At 42.8% G+C, this 19,057-nt stretch overlaps 1 protein-coding gene across 4 annotated transcripts in view; it reads left to right on the top strand.

Moving 5' to 3' along the window:
- The window catches only part of GNB1L (G protein subunit beta 1 like), a 59,473-nt gene extending 41,366 nt beyond the window's left edge, over window positions 1-18,107 (top strand). For all 4 annotated transcript variants that reach the window (XM_054082725.1, XM_054082726.1, XM_054082727.1 and 1 more), the window contains 4 exons: window positions 1,772-1,934; window positions 7,611-7,709; window positions 12,403-12,618; window positions 17,427-18,107. In XM_054082725.1, coding sequence (XP_053938700.1) covers window positions 1,772-1,934; window positions 7,611-7,709; window positions 12,403-12,618; window positions 17,427-17,693 — 745 coding nt within the window. In that variant the 3' untranslated portion in view covers window positions 17,694-18,107. The remainder of the gene's footprint in view (window positions 1-1,771; window positions 1,935-7,610; window positions 7,710-12,402; window positions 12,619-17,426) is intronic.
- The last annotated feature ends 950 nt before the right edge of the window (window positions 18,108-19,057 follow it).

The following is a 19,057-nucleotide window of genomic DNA, read 5'->3' as shown; positions in this document are numbered from 1 at the left end:
ACATCACAACCTGTGGTCCATAGTCCCTTTATTACTGCATTGAAATCACGTACGGTCCCTGCATAAAGGAAATACACTTGGATTTGAAGTTAACAAATGCTTCACAACTGATTCTCGGAAGACCAAAATTGATATTAAGAGTTTTTAAATAGAGGAGAGAGGGAGAAAAGGTTAGGAAGGAAGAGAAGAATCAGAGATGGAGAATAGAAGGCTGAAAATGAGCGAGAAGGCTGAGTTGCATGACGTTGCTTTGTTGCAATATATCTTCTGTTCTCATTTAGCAAGGGAAGATAGGGAAGATTTGTGTACTTTGGATTAGACAGGTGATCTAGATTAGATGCCAAAGTGTCTGTATGACTAGGAGGTGTTCTGACATGTTTATCTAGAGAAGACATCTCTTATAACATACAGTGGAATTCATTAGCATTTATGTTTGTTATCTGCTAAAGTACAATTATCAACACTCTCCCCCATAAAATCATACTGAGTGAGCATTGTTTGTATAATTATAGAGTTTTTCCATAGCTCTATTTTTGCTTTGTATTTGTAACAGTTCACATAGCATTGCAATTTTAGGTCGGCAGTTACTTGTATTTTTTGTTTTTCTGTTCTAAACCTAAATCACAATGATTTCTTGCAGTACCACACTGCTTGTCTGCCCAGTGCTATAAATGTTTTGACAGTTTGTCACTCAGCTGAGCAGCAGATGGGAGTTTCTGTATTGATGCTGAAGAAGTCCCAACAGTCTGCAGATTTGCATCGACCTCTGTTGTGGTTTCATCAGGTGATACTGCCAATTAAAATAAGAAATGAATAAGAGATTTTTGATGACTGATCGTCCCAGGTGATAACATGAGGACACATACCTTGTGCTACTGTGGTTTGTGGGTTGAAAGCTTCTCCACAGTGGTACTTTGTTCCAGAGCACTGGGAATTGATGCTGTCCCTTGTCTGGTTCCCTCATCTGACTGTCTGGGACCAACACACAGTTTCTGTGGGACGGAGAGGTGTGCAGAGGAGTCTGCGTGGTCTGCACTGCTACATCAGCAATGCAGCCACTGGTTCTCTGGTTTTGGATGCTTTAACCAGAGCGTTTCGTTGCTTATTCTGCTACTTACTGCACTGCCAGTCCCTCTCCTATTGTGTCCCCACACATACAGAGTTGTAAGAGTCTTCTGTGTCCTCCCTGTGGCTGTGGGAAGTTGACCACTGCATAACTGTAGCTCTTTATTTCTCTCTGATGGGGTCTTTGTTGTCTTGCTATTTGTCTTTCAGCTGTCAACATGCCTGATGTTTCTATTTCATTGCTAGGGTAAGAGAGTGTTAAATGCATTACTCTCCGGATAGTTTTGTTTCCTTTGGATTAGATCTAATAAATGATAAAATGTAAGTATTTTTATTATGAATATGTTCAAATACTTGTGAGACTTCCTCAATGCATACACACACATAAATAGCATAGCTGTGTTTGGTCCAGTCCCTCTTCACAAGGACACATAGCTAGCCCTGATGGCGGTGGATCTGACTGGCCTCCTCCTAGTAATGTTTGAACACACTGGCCAGTTCTGCCATCGGTAGAAGGGCGGTGGTCTTGGTGATGCTGTGTTCCCACACATTCCATGAAAGACAGTCAATACCTGGACAGTGGCTGTTCTGAGCTCACTCCTTTACTGCTGGTTAAAGACCCAACTCTGAGATCCTGACCTGCAGGAAGCCAGGCTTCCTCAGACCTGCCCCTCACGAGTAACTCGTTTTACTTTAACTTTAACAGTCAGGGTCGTGACCAGAGGATCTGCTTGTGGAATTTAGCAGAGGGACGGACTTCAGTGATGGATTCTATCTTCACAGAGAATGTGGGATTCTGCAGATGCTCTCTGTTAAAGGTGGCACAGGAACGCTGGCTAATGGCCATGGCAGCCAAAGCCCTTGAGGAGGTAGGAAATATCTCTTTTTCTGGTGCTTGGGAGATCACTTTTGGTTTTGAAATTAGATAGTTCAGAAGGGGAAACATCACAGTGGTCAAATCCTCTGCTCAAGAGAGAGCAGCACAAGGAAACCTTGGAGTTCGAATCACTGATTTTACCTGCCAGAAAGATGACTGAATTACATAGCTCCTGCTCTACTAACAAGGATAGCACCCCAAGACTTGTCTGACATTTAAGTACTTGCAGATGCTGCTGCACTTTGGCGTGCAGGAGTTTTGAAAACCTCACTGGTGCTACTGAGTACTGGTGAAGGGGAACGGAAGTCCTGGGGTGCTAATGGTCAGACACTCACCAGATGAGGTACTCGTCTCCCATCTGAAGCTGAAAGCTGTGTTTGATGAGAGAAGGGGAGGTGCAGTTGATTTGTAATGTGATATGTGGTCTTTCACCCCGGGCTAATTCTTTAACTGATATTAGGGCTGGAAGCAGTTGAATTGCTCTGAGCAGCCAGAGGTTTGCTCAGTGTGAGATAATTGTAGGGTCCGTTTCAGTTCCTACTGGATGAGTCCACATGGAATGCCCATTATCACAGCAATCACTGACTGACAGCTGTGTTGGCAACTTCCATTTCTACTTTGCAGAAATTGTATTCTTGTTTACTATTTGAGGACATAACGCAAAAATAAATTATTTCAAATCCTGGCATCAAAATATCAAAAATACGAAAGAAAAAAGTAGCACAAATATGAAAAGAAATATTGTTGTAATCACAATTGTTTGTGAGCATAGAGGGTCAAATGCTTTTCTGGACTACAGGATGCCTATCTTGAAACTGGAAGTTGCGTATTTTATATACAAAGTAATAAGTGGGAATGGTGCCTGTGCTGCAAGAAAATGTGAGCTTATTATTCAGAAGTTAAGCACATATTAAAGTACTTAAATGTTGGCTCATGGCCAGAATGTTCAGTCTTTTAAAGAACCCAGTGAGCCTGCAGACACAACCACTACACCAGTAAATATAACCATTCTAAGTCCCATAGCTTGTTCTGATCAAACAAAGAACTTTCTCCATTTTACATTAGTCCTCAATGATAGTTAAGTTAAACAGTATTGACAAGTGCGTTCTTGTGTCAGCCAGAGAGGAGCTTTTGTGTTGGGCAAAGACTACATGCACACATTCTGGTAAAGAAGATTGAAATAACGATCTGATCAAAAAGGAAGGCGTTTACTGCAATGTCTCTTACAACTCATCCCTGTTTTGTTTTCATTTGTTTGCTTGGGCCCTGCAAAGTCATAATGCTTTGCTGTCTCCTGAGGTAAGAGTTCCACTCTGTGTATGAACCTTTACATTAGAACTGTGTCAGGTTTCAGTAAATTCACATAAGCTCCCATAATATATAGTGCTTCCAAATAGGCAGCACTGTGTGAGAGACAGTGCACTTGCAGCTTATGATTAAAATTAAGACTTAATAAGTGTTTATGCTTGGCTGATGCCCAAAAAAAGAGTAATTTTGTCTTAAAGCAGGTTCAGTCCATAAATAATGAGATCTGAACAGGCATTTATTTGTTCATGATTGCATTTAAATCACCAATTATGAGTTACATGCACTTTTCTTGCCAGCTTGCCAGAAACATGTTAAAAGCTTTATTAACGTGAAAAAGAAAAAGGGTGTGTTTCCTCATGGCCAGTTTTAGCCACCCAGGAACACTATTAACCTCAGGCAAAGGCAAATCTTTCTCCTATTAAGCAAAACCAATATAAACACAGAACTTCAAGTTTTAAGTTACAGTTGTCAAAATATATCAAATAGTATTTATTTCTAAGGCTCAGTTGCCTCTAAAGCAGACAGTCTCTGGAGCTGCCAGTCCAGTACAGGCAGCTCACGCCTGCCTGCTTCCTGCAGAAAGCTTTTTTCACCTTTGTGTTTTCCTTTGTCCTTTGCAAGCCCAACTGTACCCCTTATACCAGTTCATCCGTTTTTAGTCAAGGCGAGGCAAAGGAGTTGTTTTTTCTTTTAACCTGCAGAATTGCATTTATCACACCACATTTACCCTTTCTTACTATGTAAAAGTTGCAATTTTGGTCTGTGCTGGGAAGCACTGCCCATTGGAGAGACAGTGATGAAAGGCGCAAGATGAGAGGAGCTCACTTTCGTATTTCTAGCCCATTTCCTGCGATAGCTAACTTGGTCATTATGGTGCTAGCAAGAAAGTAGCCAAGAGAAAAGCATCTTTTGTTAAGAGTGTAGCTCCACAGAACCAGGATTCTCAGATGACCAAACTTTGGTCTGTTCATAGGTTTGATCCGCATGTTGGATGTCTTTTTGCTGTGGTTGTCATTCCTCAAATCTGGAGAATAGTTTCCTGCTCCATTGCTATATGGCTTTAGAAACAGCTATATGGATGTTACATCCCTGTGTTCCGGAAGAGGAGCCAGCAGGGGAAAAAAACAGCTTGGTTGAGTAGGGAGATCTTGAGGCATCAAAAAGAAGAGGAATGTCTATGAGCTTTGGAAGAAGGGACAGGCATCTTGGGTGGACTACAGAGAGGAGGTGAGATCGTGCAGGGAAAAAATCAGGAGGGCCAAGGCCCAACTAGAAATCAAACTGGCTGTGAAAGATAATAAAAAATCTTTCTATAAATACATTAACAAGAAAAGGAGAACTAGGGAGAATATTCAGTCCCTATTGGATACAGAAGGAACAACAGTGACGGGATGAGGACAAGGCTGATGTACTTAATGCCTTCGTTGCCTGAGTCTTCGATAGTAAGGGAAGTTGTTCCCTGTGTACAAACCCAGGAGTTAGAGGAGCAGAATGAGGCTCCCATGATCCAAGAGGAGGTGGTTGGAGACTTGCTTGCCCAGCTAGACATCCACAAGTCTGTGGGGCTGGATGGGATCCACCCAAGAGTATTGAAGGAGCTGGCGGATGTCCTTCCCAAACCCCTTTCCATCATCTTCCAGCGGTCCTGGCTGACTGGGGAAGTTCCACTGGACTGGAGGCTGGCTGATGTTGTGCCCATCTACAAGAAGGGTTGCAGGGAGGATCCAGGGAACTACAGGCCTGTCAGTCTGACCTCGGTGCTGGGAAAAGTCATGGAACAGGTGATCTTGAGTGCTATCATGAAGCACATGCAAGAGAACCGGGTGATCAGGCCCAGTCTACACAGGTTCACAAAAGGCAGGTCTTGCCAAACTAACCTGATCACCTTCTATGACAAAGTGACTCAACTACTGGATGAGGAAAAGGCTGTGGATGTGGTCTTCCTGGACTTCAGTAAAGCCTTCAGCATTCTGCTTCAGGAACTGTCTGCCTCTGGCCTGGACAGGCGCACACTCTCCTGGGTTGAAAACTGGTTGGATGGCCGGGCCCAGAGAGTGGTGGTAAATGGAGTTAACTCCAGCTGGAGGCCAGTTACAAGTGGGGTTCCCCAGGGCTCGGTACTGGGTCCAGCCCTGTTCAATGTCTTTATCAATGACCTGGATGAAGGCATTGAATGCACCCTTAGCAAGTTCACAGATGACATTAAGCTGGGTGGAAGCATGGATCTGCTGGAGGGTGGGGAGGCTCTGCAAAGGGATCTGAACAGGCTGGACCACTGGGCTGAGGCCAATGGCATGAGGTTTAACAAGGCCAAATGCCGGGTCCTCCACTTGGGGCACAACAACCCTATGCAGTGCTACAGACTAGAAGTCTGGCTAGAAAGCTGCCTTGAGGAGAAGGACCTGAGGGTGTTGGTTGACAGCCGACTGAACACAAGCCAGCAATGTGGTCAAGAAGGCCAATGGCATCTTGGCTTGTATCAGAAACGGCATGACCAGCAGGTCCAGGGAGGTTATCCTCCCTCTGTACTTGGCACTGGTGAGACCGCACCTTGAGTACTGTGTTCAGTGCTGGGCCCCTCACCACAAGAAGGATGTTGAGGCTCCGGAGCGTGTCCAGAAAAGAACAACGAAGCTGGTGAGGGGGCTGGAGAACAAGACTTACGAGGAGTGGCTGAGAGAGCTGGGGTTGTTTAGCCTGGAGAAGAGGAGGCTGAGGGGAGACCTTATTGCTCTCTACAGCTACCTGAGAGGAGGGAGCTGGACTCTTCTCCCAAGTGACAGGGGACAGGAAAACAGGGAATGGCCTCAAGCTCCCCCAGGGGAGGTTCAGGCTGGACCTTTTCAGGCAGAAAAAAATTTTTCATGGAAAGGGTCATTGGGCACTGGCAGAGGCTGCCCAGGGAGGTGGTTGAGTCACCTTCTCTGGAGGTGTTTAAAGGACAGGTGGATGAGGTGCTGAGGGGCATGGTTTAGGGATTGTTAGGAATGGTTGGACTCGATGATCCAGTGGGTTCTTTCCAAGCTAGTGATTCTATGATTCTGTGATTTGTGTATGCTGTCCACTTGCAGTCCTAGAGTGCAGCTGGCTTTTGGCAGACCAGCTGACACCTCTAGAGATAGGATGATCTTCTGGCAGGCCTTGAACTCAAGGTATAAGATTGGGAAGCCATCGCAGCTGCCCTGATCTTGGTTGATGGCTCCCAGAGGAGCCGTATTTGTGTAATACCTCATCTCAGGCGTGTAAGGAAATTCGCAGGTTGGGGCTGTCCAACAGCACTGCCTGGGCTTTTGCACATTCTGAAACCTGGAATGGCTGGGGATGCTGGATTAATCAAATGTTTGAAGACCTTTAATTTTACAAGATAATGCAGACCATTGTTTATTTAATTAAAATGAAAGATCACCTTTGTGATTAAGTATGCATTTGAGAAACAGCAATGTTCCTGGCAGCAAGATTTTGATACCTAAGGACTTCTGTTTCTCCGTAGTTCCAGGCTTGAGAATCAGCCCAGAGTGAGGCACTTCTGTGTCAATGAAGAGACTCAAACAAAACCTTCCAGTGCCAGACTGCAAAGGCAGACTTTCCTGATCTTGTCTGCCATAAGCCTGAGGTGGAAATGAGCTACTTCCTTGGCAGAGGAAGGACTTGCCCCATGCTAAAAAAAAATCAGCTCCATAATTCATTACCATCAGTGCAAACAGCAGTAGAAGCTGCTGTGTAGACAGAGAGCAGGTGTTTGACACAATACTGTCTGACCCTGCTTTGAACAGGGTCAGACAATATCATGTTAAAAATACCTGTGTGCCATCGCTGCTTCAGCCTGCATTAGCAGATAATTCTGGGTTTGCGTTTCGTTAGCACAATCAGCCAGTAAATAAAAAATCCACCTTAGATATGTCTATTGCCTGCATTTCCAGGCAAGCTCTGTTACTGTGACAGAACAGAAGAGACAATGCAAATGTCCACAAATAAACGTAACAAAATTTTGGAACAGTGACGGTAAAAGGGGCAGGGAGAGGAAGCAGGAAAGTGCTTTCAGAGTAGGCAATCTGCAGTATTATTGATGCACCACATCATCTTCTGCACAGAAAGACTATAATACCGATTAACCAGAAGAGTTGGAGAAGAGCATTTGTTTATTCTAGCAATTTTGCATGGTCTTTCCTAAAGCAATGCATTTATTTAGATAGGTGTATATCCCCCTACAGCCCCAACTTAACATGTGTTCCTCAGTTTCCTCCAGACGGTTTTTACTGGGAGAGCTTATACTAGCCTTAATCGCCTATAGGACTTGTGTTTTTAACAGGAGAATTCTGACCTGGAGCCTGACCAAATACTCTTGTTTTCCTGATGTCAGGTTCAGGTTTTGGAGCTGCCATCCAAGACGTCAGTATGTACCTTGAAGCCAGAGGTGGGTGCCAAGCTGGGCATGCCTATGTGTCTGAAGTTATGGCAGGTAAGGCAAGAGCGCCTGCTAATTGTGAAATGTTTTCCCTGTGATTCATTTTATATGAAGCACATGAATCTTTCTTCACTTGGATTTTGATGATTTATTATCAAACCAATCAAGTAATTATACTATTAAAGGGGGGAAAGATTTGTGAACATCCTTAATGTAACTTTCGGAGCTTTCCAAGCTTTAATGGAACATTTGCAAATGCTCAGGGAAAGCTTTGTATCCTTAGGATAGATATGGTTTTTGCATCAATCAAGAGAAAAATGAGTGACTTACCAAAGCCAGTTGTTTGATATGGTTTTTCACTGCATTAAGAATGATGAGGAATGATTGGGTTACTTAAAAACAGTGATTTTTTAATGGCAGGTTACATTCACTACAGTGCCCTCAAGACAAGGAAGCACTCTATGAACACTGCTATTCCAGATATGCAATAGGAACAAAATATTTATGGTTGTATTGACTTTGGACAAAAAGGTAAATAAAAGCAGTTCATGAAAAAAGTCACATTTGCAGAGTACTGGGCAAGTAATGTTCACGGGGTGCCACAGTGAAGAACAAGTAAAACAAAAAGGTGGCAGTATAGGGACGAAGGAGTTTAGGTGATTGGCCCTAAATCTCCAAAGAACAGGTGACAAAGCTAATGCCCAGTTTAAGCTCTTGACCACGCAGGGTTATAGCTCTGCAATACAATCAGAGCTGAAATCAGGTATGTTATTCCTACACACTCATCTGAACTTTTGTACTGGTTTCAGTTGGAAAAACTATGAATCAGATGTGAATTTTAGGCCTTAGTGTCCTCACTCAAGGTCCTGAACTGACTGAAGTTCAGAGGAATTCAGGTGCTGAGTTACACAAAAGTAGGAGCGGCCACAATTCAAGCCCTGTGGCGTAATTAAAAACTAGGGGAAAAAAATAGAAGGAAAATTAAATAGACTGATTAGGCTTTTATTAAACAGAAAGTTTCTCCTAAAAATGCAATCAGTGTGCTGTACTCAATGGATGAATGGGGCTTTCTGTCTCCTGGACATATTTTAATAAGATGGAGATAACTGAGGAAATGTTTAGTGTTGAAAATTTTGTTGCCTGTATCAGAAGTCCCCTGTCTGGCCATATTGTCTACATACATGAATATTGCTGTTCCTGTAGGAAGCAGAGCATGTGCAGAGTTTTATGTTGGTTTTAATTCTGTTACTAGTGGGGATAGAGCAGAGGACTGGGAACTGGAAGAGGTAAATTATTCCATGCAAATTCTGGCTTTGGGAAGTCACCACAACTTCCTAGACTGCAACAGGCAAGGACAGATAATCCCTTACAGTCTAACAGCTGTATTTGCTCTTTAACAAATGTGTTCAACTTGGTTTAAAAGTATAGGAGAGGAGGATACTCAAATAATTACATGTGGTGTACTAAAGTGATGCTCTGCTGTTCTGTTTTGTGGTTTCGCTGGAAGTGGCTTGCTGAGTAACCCTGTAGCCCTAAAAACAGCACATAAACTAACCCAGCTGCGCCCCTTCCTGAACAGAGGCCGTACATCGCTGCATTTGGCAACATAAACATAGCCAGGAGATGAACACTCCCCAACCCATCGCTCATGGGCGATTGTTACCTAAGAGACTATTTGATGTTGCTTAATGGCACAGTACAGTAACGAGTTGAAACAGAAGCTGACATGGAGCGAGCCTCATAATGGTCTGATGGAGGCATGTGCGAGGTTGTTGTCTGACAAGAGTTTGGGGGCTGCAGCCTCGTATCATCATATTTTTCTGCATCCCAATAAAACCAGATCCATGTATCAGAGAAACAACATGCCTTACCAGCAGCAGCACGAATTGCAAACTTGACTATAGAGCGGTAGATTTTAGGATAGGCTTGGAGATGAAGCCTCGCAGTCTTCTCCTAGGCAGTTAAAAAGCTGGCAGCTGTTTATTGTGTTGTTTTGAAACTCTCCCCTGCCTTGTTTTCCTATGTCTGTCCTTAGATGTATTGGTTCATTCAGTGGGTTTTTTTCCTTGTGAAGGTTCATATTCTTAAATACATCGTCCCTTCAGCTTCACACCTTCCTGCTATTACTAACTGGGTGGGGTAGGATTTGTAGGAGTATGGATAGTCCTCTCTTAAATTTTTTGCACTCCTTAAGGAAGGCATCATGTTGCATAATAGTGCAAACAAAATAATTCAACAGGAATAATACATGTAGGAACTGGAAACACAGAGTTATTGCTTTGTATAAACTATAGCAATTATTCCTGTTGAGTTGACAGCAGATCACCTTTTCTTCCTTCCTTGACAGTTATCCAAATGCAACAACAAAATGTTCTGCTTAGGAAGAACATTGATTTATAATTTAATTTTTCCACTGAAACCAAAACCTGAATGGTAAAGAGTTTTCACCAGAAGTGTCCATTTCTGGGAACTGAAATAAATAGGCCGTTGGTGAGTCCAGGCATCAGACTGAGAGCTCCTGTGATCTTTCATTATCATTTAAGTTCAAGTATATGTACTCATTGAAATATTACACTTCATATGGTTAGGGAAAGTCAGGAAGAAGTGTGGGAGACCTTCACTTCATTGAAAACAATGTTTTGTTTTTAAAATAGACCAGTGTTAGATCTCACCTGCAAATTATCACATCTAAGCTAGGATACCCACAGCACAAGAAAACATGGTTTTACTTGGCATTTCCCACAATGCGGAACACTCAACTCTTTTCTCTTAAGGAGGGTTGTGGCACTAGATAAATCTGGGCATCCCGTTCTGAGTAAGGCAGAAGAGCCAGCCCTGCCCATCCCAATCTTGTTTCCTTGGCCAGTGAAAGCTGTCTGTACCTTCTGTGGAGCCCCAGGGTGCTAGAGGAGTCCTGCTCATAGAAGAGCTGGACGAATCACTGGCGGGAGGGTTATGCCTGGACTGGGGAGGGACTTGTTTTAAACATAACTGAAGTACTTGTGAAATAACTTCATTTTGCTTTGAAGGTTTTGGCCTTTATTATATATAAATAAAATCTGGAATGTTTGTTTCCTTCAGGGTTTTTTTTTTCACTTCTCACCTGCTATTAAGAACCAGATACTGTTCAGCCAAAATAACTGCCGAGTTAACATTAATTCACATATATATGACATATTATGATGTTATATTATTTTAGCAAATCAAAAATTTGACAGGAAAATTGTGCCCAGTTCCGGACATTATGAGGCTCTGTCTCTGTGGGCTTGTCTAGCCACAGCATGTGCCCCACCTTCTCTAAAGAAAGGGGCTATTAAAGTAAGGGCTGAGGCTCCTGCCGGATCCCAGGGGCAGGCAGACCTGTTCAGAAAGATGAAGTAGGGGACTGCCTCTTGGTTCCCTTCTTTTCAGGGGCAATTTTCTTAGTGAAATCTATTCCTCATTGAAATGCTTCTGTAGGCTGAATAAATCTGAGAAAGAACGTGAGGCTTTCACTCAGCAAGTACTTTTACCTACTACCTCAATCACCCATCTCTTGTTAGTTTAACTCCCCCCAGAACAAATAACAAACAGTGGGAGCACAGTCTGGACCATCAATAGAGGCCATGAGCCTTTGGCCACTGCCGGTTTGTACCGTGCCACCGGGAGCCAGAGAGCTTGAAGAATCTCATTCAACAACATGATGCCGGTCAAAATTAATGCTTCATAAATGTCCTTTACCTTTATTTGGACTGAATTCCGACAGAGTTTGGAAAGAGCTGAATAAGCTATTGATACATTCCTTAGGCTAAGATGTCCCTGCATGAGGTGGTTGTAGTCCCGATGTCTATTTGGTGCTTCTTCTCCTATTAAAGAAATAACTGGCATTAACAGATGCCTGGTTTTAGTTGCTTTTCATTAGGGATTTGCATCTTCACTCTCATAACCAGTTACTGCTCACGAGGTCATTAGTCTTTTGGCTGGAGCAATGATGAATATTTTCCTTAAGTGTGACATGTAATCCAGTAATGTTCCCTTCTTCGAGTTATTTCAGAGGCTTAAATAAATTAGGTGTCTGCCCAGGGTGCCGTGCCCTTTGGCCTGTGACATCATTAATCAAAATAGCTTTCAATTGGTTACAGTGGGACCCAGGCGCCCATTAACCCCTTGGTGACTCACCCAGAGGCTCCTGACAGAGGTTCAGTGTTTACCTTTAAGCGCTGTGGTGCACTTGGGTAAACGATCCCCATGTGTAACCCTACACTGGGTGATGTGAAACTAGAACCTTTAAGCATGACACTTCTCTTGCTCTCCATACAGGTTTGTAGAGCTTGATGGTAACTCAACTGCTCTACATCATTTTTTAAGGAGCACAAGCAAAGTTCAGGCCATGAGGTAAGACTTCTGAAAACTTCAGGCAGCCTTTTTTTCAGGTGTTGTAGAGAGCAATAGTTTGGATTTCCAGAGAGATTTTCTACATGTGTGTATATAAATGTATATGTTAGATACATATTATGTATAAAAAGCATTGACTTTTATAAGTGGGTCTAAACCCCAAGTGCATGTCAGCAGTTACCTAGTAATGCTTTTTGTTATTGGCTGGACTATCAAGATTTCCCATTCACACTTCTCAACTTTTCACTTCTACACCAGTCAGCGTTTTCATTTATTTTTTTCTGTTGGTGCTTGGACTGAAACCTACTTAGGGATGATGATTTTCCTTACAGATTATTTATCTTTCAAACAATTTTACTTGTCTCTTGATCAGCTCAGCGGTGGTGCACAACCTCTGCTTCTGGCTGGCTATGAAGATGGATCGGTGGTCCTTTGGAATTTATCAATGGGAAAAGCATTGAGCCAACTTGTTTGCCACTCGGAGCCAGTGATGAGCCTTGACTTTGACTCGGAGAAGGCCAAGGGGATCTCAGGCTCATCTGAAAAGGTGCTTAGCATCTGGAGCCTCAATGAGCAACAGAACCTCCAGGTCAGGATCACGGGCCCTCTAGTGTCATTTATCCCACTTTGCACTAACAGTTTGATAGACTAAAAAAATATTTAGTCATGAAGAGGAGTTGTTGCAGATCTCTAGCTAATTAATCACAGACTGGTTAGAATGTCTGTGCTATGTGGCTGGACTTAGCAAAAGACGGTGAGGATTTAAAAAAAAAAAAAAAGAAAAAGACCTCTCTCACATGTTTCTGGTTTTACCAAAGTTATAACAGGCACACAAGCCTAGCATTACTCAAGCCATTGCCTCTGTATCTTCATTTATCACATTAGTAGTATCCAGCTTTCGGAATGCCCTAAACATTATAAATGAGTTATAAAAATGAGAAACAAAGGATTGCTTTTCCAAAGGTTCTGCTTAAATGGATAGAGGTTTCTTTCCACTGTGGGAAAGACAGAAATATTCCATTAAATACTTCGCAGACAAAAAGAGTAGGAGTAGCCCAGCACCAAGAGGACATGAGGTTTAGGCAAACAGCTTTCTTTGGCACCTTTACAGCCCTAGCTGGAGACAGGGAAAATAACTTAATTGGCTATATCATTTTGCATACCTGGAATGGCTGGTTTAGAAGGAGGTCTCATCATCACCAGCTCAGGCTATGCCAGCAAATGGCAATAAATATTGCTTAATCTAGCAACTTTATCAAGTGTTCCAACAGTGCCAAGGGGTTAAGTAGGTTTTAACTAAATGTGGAAATTAAGTGCATAAATAAGGCTCTTGAAAATTAAAGTGGTCCGTATATAGCCCCTCTGCTGCTGAGGGCTTTCTCCTCTTCCAATGTGGCAGTTGTTCACTGAATGCTCAGTGAAGAGGACCTGAATCAGCCTGTGTGCCCCCATGTCGTCCTTGGGAAGAGAGCTGCTGGATACACCAATTCATGGAAGAACAATAATGACTCTTCCAGCTTGCAGCTTTTGTGGAGTTTTTTAAGTAGTATGCCAAGTGAATGCTGTTTTCTGAACAGTGTTACAGGAAGAAAAGCAAGTGCTTGGGCATCCAGCAGTGACTGGTCACCTGGGGCACACTGTGAAGGTACAGCATCTGTTAGGCAGAACTAGCACTGATGGGGTGGGAGGGAACCAAGGTCCCAGTGCGTGTGGTATAAATGCATCCAACTGAGATGAAGCGTCGAGGACGCAGTGCTCACTGAGGAGAACAGCTGAACTTTAATAAGCAATGAGATACGAAGTAAAAGAGTCACTCCAGACTCTGAATAAGTAGCAATGGCGTTCTAAAAAGATGTGGAGAAGAAGTTTTAACAAGTCTGGTACAGAATTGTTAGGGTTTGGAGTTTCTGGCTGTGTTTGCCCTCCCCCGGCCTTTCTGTCACTGTTGGCACACAGCTGGACCTGGTACCCTCAGCTCAGGGAAGGAGAAGGAAGGTGAGCAGGTAAGTCCCAGTTTGAGACTAGTTTTCTAAGACCAAAGTGTCAGAAATCTGACATCATGACAGGCTTCTTAAGGCTTCCAGCACTCTGGTGTCAGAGAGGAAGCTGTTCCTTCGTGTTCATCATTGCATAGCTTTTTCCTAAATTCAAAGACAATATTGTTCTCCACAGCACATTTCAGTTATGAGCTAACCGTAATGCAGGGCTACAGGTATGACTCATGGGAAAAATAAACAGTTGTTCCCCTGAAACATTCCAGGTATTGTTTTCCACAGAATATTCACATTCCCAGGATGGGCAGGATTAGTTACATCTTCAGCACATCACACCGAGAGACAGTAGCTTTTCTTGTAAGAAATTTGTGTTATAAACTATAAGGAATGTTTCTGTGTTTCATGCATAGTGTGAATTCCCTAATAAAATGCAACTTTCACATGAGCACTAGTGATTGTCAAGGACATAGATTAAGGTTTTTTCCACTATTGCATTAATAATATAAACCAGATGGGGATTTTTTTTTTTCCTGACATTCCAGGTACCTGAGGTAATGGTTGATGTTGGAAAGCTACTCAGTGGCACATTATTTTTATCCTAGAAGATTTTAATAAGTAAACATGATGCACAGCTGTCTGTTGTTGTAGAAATAATGATGCAATGATGGTACTTGAGCTCTGTTTGAAGTGGCAATGTTCCAGTGTGTCAATGAATAGACGATGAAGGTAACTTCATAGTTTATTGCTATGAGGAAAGCTTGGTGTATTGTCTTCTACAAGAAAGTTGCTGAAATCAGCACTGTCAGCAAATGACTGGATTGGTTAGGAGCTTTATGATTTGGACAAGATATTGTAATTATGTGATAATGTTTGTGGTAGAATGTAGGAAGTAAACAGCTTCAGCAGGTGAATAAACAAAGCAGAACTAAGAAATCTGATAATCACAGAAGCTCGTTTCTATATGACAAGAAAAACATTCTCTAAGATCTGCTGGTTGGGTTGCTGAGGCTTTCCCTCTGATGCTGAAGATAAGGCTGCTGCTATCTTGGCTGTTTTTCAAAAAAAGTAGGGCTTGAAGACATGATTTGGGTGTATGAGTGCAAAGTTAAAAAAAAAAGAGAAATCATGCTAAGGAGGGGTCGGTATCTGTTGGCCTCAGCAGGTCAAAATTTCTTAATGCATCTGCTAGTAGACTCAAGTGTCTTTGGTCATGACTGGCTGAAAGCGGCTCACCTGCTTTTACCTCTTTTGTTTTCTTAATTACAAGCTGGTTTTCTGGTTAGGAAATGTTGTTATGTATTTGACAACAGGAGCTGCCCCTAAGTGACTAGATGGCACAAATCCTGGCACTAGGATTTCACCTGGCTGCATATACCTTGAGCAAGTTGTTCTGCTTTGTTTTGTTTTTCGCTATCGCCTCTTGTATTTGCAGATCGTGCACAAATGCCCGCTGTTCCTTCATGTTCCATAGCCAAAGGGCATCACCATTATAGGCTTCATTTTCAAGCTGTAGCTTGCTGATGACATGCAGTTTCTCCCAGTCACCGTGACTGTGCCGTATGGATCTTGCCCATGTAATTGAAAGTAAAGATGGGAAGCACCACGCCCAGGATTGGTTATAGTCATTAGCTAATGATCTCAGTTTCAGAGTAAGGCCCATCTGACACTTGCCAGGCTGGTGACGTAAGTAATAAATTCTTCCCTTGCCAGTACGCATATGCCAACAAAAATCCCACTGAAGCCATGTTATATTAGTGTAACTGGAAGCCTGGAAGAGTGTACATGCTAGCAAAAAGTGCAGGTTTTACAGTAGCAGCCCCAAAGGGGCTCAGACATGGTGTCCTACTGTTCATTAGGCTGGAGCAAAACTTTCTGTCCTCTCTTCTGAAGTGGCACAGACACATTTGTCAGGTCCTATTTAAAAGAGAAATGTATGGAGCATGCAAGGAATACGTCAAGTTCCATTTAGTCTTTTTTCTTATCGAATTGCACATCTTCTTCTGTTTAAATGTTTAAATGTAGTTGTTACACAGTTGAAAAGTAATTGTTTATAGCTGTGTGCCTGGAAGATTCCAAGATGTGTTCAACTGTGTCTGAAACCAGCTTTTCTGGAGTTTTGGTTTTCTACAGCCAGTATTACAGTTAAAACTATCTGCAATTCATATGCTTTTTACAAGCCTGTACTAATAATACATCGTGGAACGTTCTTCAGGGAGGAAAGATACTCAGGTGTAATGTGCTTGTCAATCCTTTCCCACCTCAGAAAAACAGCAGACAACACAAAGCGTTTTAAAACAGGCACTGAATTACAGTAAGCGTTGGCACAAGATAGCTACAGACTCGGTCTGAAGTAGACTTATTAATGCATCATTTCCAGTTGTGCTTACCACTAACAGCGCTTCCAGCTCAGCACGCACTCACAAGGTGTTTTCCACATTGTGACAAAAGCCTGGCTGTTTCACCACGCACAGGCGTGCACACACACTCTCACGTGCTGGTGCATGCTGCATGTGCTTCAGGGCAGACTGCCGACTAGCACAAGCTACCTGAGGCGAGAGCAGCACAAGTGGGTTATAATTGAGCTTATCCTCTGTGCTTCAGGGGAAGCTCACATCACTGAACTTTTCTTTCCAAGGGCAAAGTCCTCTGCAGCCCCAGCGTCTCCTGAAGGAAGCTGAATGCCTCCAAATTTAACTGCGCCCCGCAGAAAGTTGTACCCCAGCAGTCTTTAAACAGTAACAAAAGGCTTCCAAAATTGAAATCAATAACTTGGTCATAATCCCCTGCTTGAAATTTGGTGTAAATATCTCTTGGGAAGGAGTACTAGAAATACAGATTTCCTGACACCATAACCTAATTCCTGGAAGCATTCCTTTCTCAAGACTGTGGTAAATGCTACCACAGCTTACTGGGGGTTTTTGCAAGGGGCACAGCAGTAGAAATAAGTAGCAGGTAGTTTGAAGATCAGCTCAGAATCTCAGCATGGGAATACTGCAGAAGCAGAGGAGTTAATGTGGCCATAGCTCTGAATGTGACAGCTCGTGCAAGGACAGCTGGAAGGAAAGAGCAAAGCTGTGAGTCTGGTTCTCAAAATCTTGACTCAGCTTCACTTGTGACAGAACATAGATAGCTTTAGATACAATATAAACTAAAAACGTGCGAAGGAATGCTTTTATTTTTAGAGAATGGTGCTGGAGATAGATGGGCTGGAGTTAAGGTGTTTTCCATCGCTGCATATAGTTGTTCTCACCAGGGCATCAGCCACCACATGGTGAAAGGCTCCATAACTACACATGATACCAGTGTATACGGATGGGCTCTATAGCTTCTAAAGTCCCCAAAGGTTCCTTTTTCTTCTGTTTGTTTCCAGCAATTAAATCTCACCTATAACTTTCTCACACAGGTTTATAAAACACACAAACTTGTCAATGCTGGCATATCTGATATCACTATCCGTCCAGACAAGAAGATTTTAGCAACAGCAGGGTGGGATCATCGCATCAGGATCTTCGGCTGGAAAAAAATGAAGCCCTTAGCAGTTCTGGACTTCCACACAGCAACTGTCCATTGCGTGTCCTTCTCCGATCACAGAAACCCCAGGGAAAGACTGCTGGCAGCTGGCTCAAAGGATCACCACATCAGTATCTGGTCAATATATACTCAGACGTGACATGTTCTGCACTGTCATGGCCTAGGAAAACGGGACTGGTGAAGCAGCTCTTCACACTGTAATTCAAATCTGGATGTGGGGAAGTAGCAGAATGTATTTCCAGGCTGAAGTGGGTGTCCTAGGTTAATGTTTATGCTGCTTATTCAAGCTGCAGGCTTTCCAGAGAGGGAAGTGGAATTTTAAAATCCGTAACAAGCAGAGCAATGCCAGTCACCAACAAAGACAGAACAAGTCACTTTTCTACTACAGGTTTGGCAACAGCTTTTCTTTGGCAGGTTGCTTAAACAACTTGTGCCAACATCTTCTGTTGTGAAAAAGGACTGGAATTCCTCAGACTGCCACGGGGGCGGGATACATCTGTTTGTAAGTCATTTATGTATCCAAGAATCTGAGTCTGTGTAAAATATCACTCTTTCTTGAAAATTTATACCTATTAAACCACTGCCAGTGGTTTCTCATTGTCAGTTACTTTTTCTTCCCCCTGACTGAAAGGCTATCACAACAACCTTGATTTGTTCACACTGCTGTCAGTTGCTAACTTAAACCAACAGCCAGGAATGTGACGAGGGACAGCCTTTGGCATTTATGAATTTCATTATGTCTCCTGTCACCTCAAGCCTCACAATTAATCACAAGAAAGAAAGAGGGGAAAAAAAATCTTCCCCTGCACTGCACTGCAAAGCTGTGTAGAGCCAGTGCTAAATCCTTTCCATAGATTGACTAGCTGAAGGATTTAAACTCGGCAATCCAATTAGCGCCCTTGTCCTTGGAGAGTTAGGGGTAAGGTTCAGCATGGCAATTCTGGGATTCGGATACACAACTCCCATTGACAGTTAGGGAATTTTCTGGCTAAATCCTTACCCACACAGTGCGAATGACTCCTTAAACTTGTCATCTCTACAGTCACGGAGCTGAAATTCATTCATGAAGTGTTTTTTGTTTGACTCGTGGAGCAGCATTTGCATTCTTTTTTGAACACATTAGAGACAGCTGATGGCTGTAGTCAGTCTCAAAGTCACAGTTACAACTGTCCCACTGAAGTCCCAATTAGCAAGGGCCAGCTTATTGAAAAGGAGATGGCCTGGAAACTGGAACTCAGCTTTACAAACTGAGGTGTTCTGTTCGCAGTTCTGTGCACTGTTGATACATTATTGGGAATATTTGTTTCTGCCTCTGTACAGAGCTGGACATCAAAGAAAAATTCACCAGAACTGAAGTGAACAGCAACATCAAAAGACTTAAATTATTTCAGGAAAAACACACAAGCAAATGAAGGTTGGGGTCTGCTGTCCAGCTGTGCTCTACTGACAGAGAATCTGTTGGACTAAAAGTCTTGAATACCAAGCCTGATGTTCTTTCAATTA

The sequence above is a fragment of the Cuculus canorus genome, chromosome 17 (genome assembly GCF_017976375.1).
Source record: "Cuculus canorus isolate bCucCan1 chromosome 17, bCucCan1.pri, whole genome shotgun sequence".
NCBI classification, from domain to species: Eukaryota; Metazoa; Chordata; class Aves; order Cuculiformes; family Cuculidae; genus Cuculus; species Cuculus canorus.
Note: the sequence above shows the minus strand (reverse complement) of the source record. Positions and strands in the feature narration are given on the sequence as shown.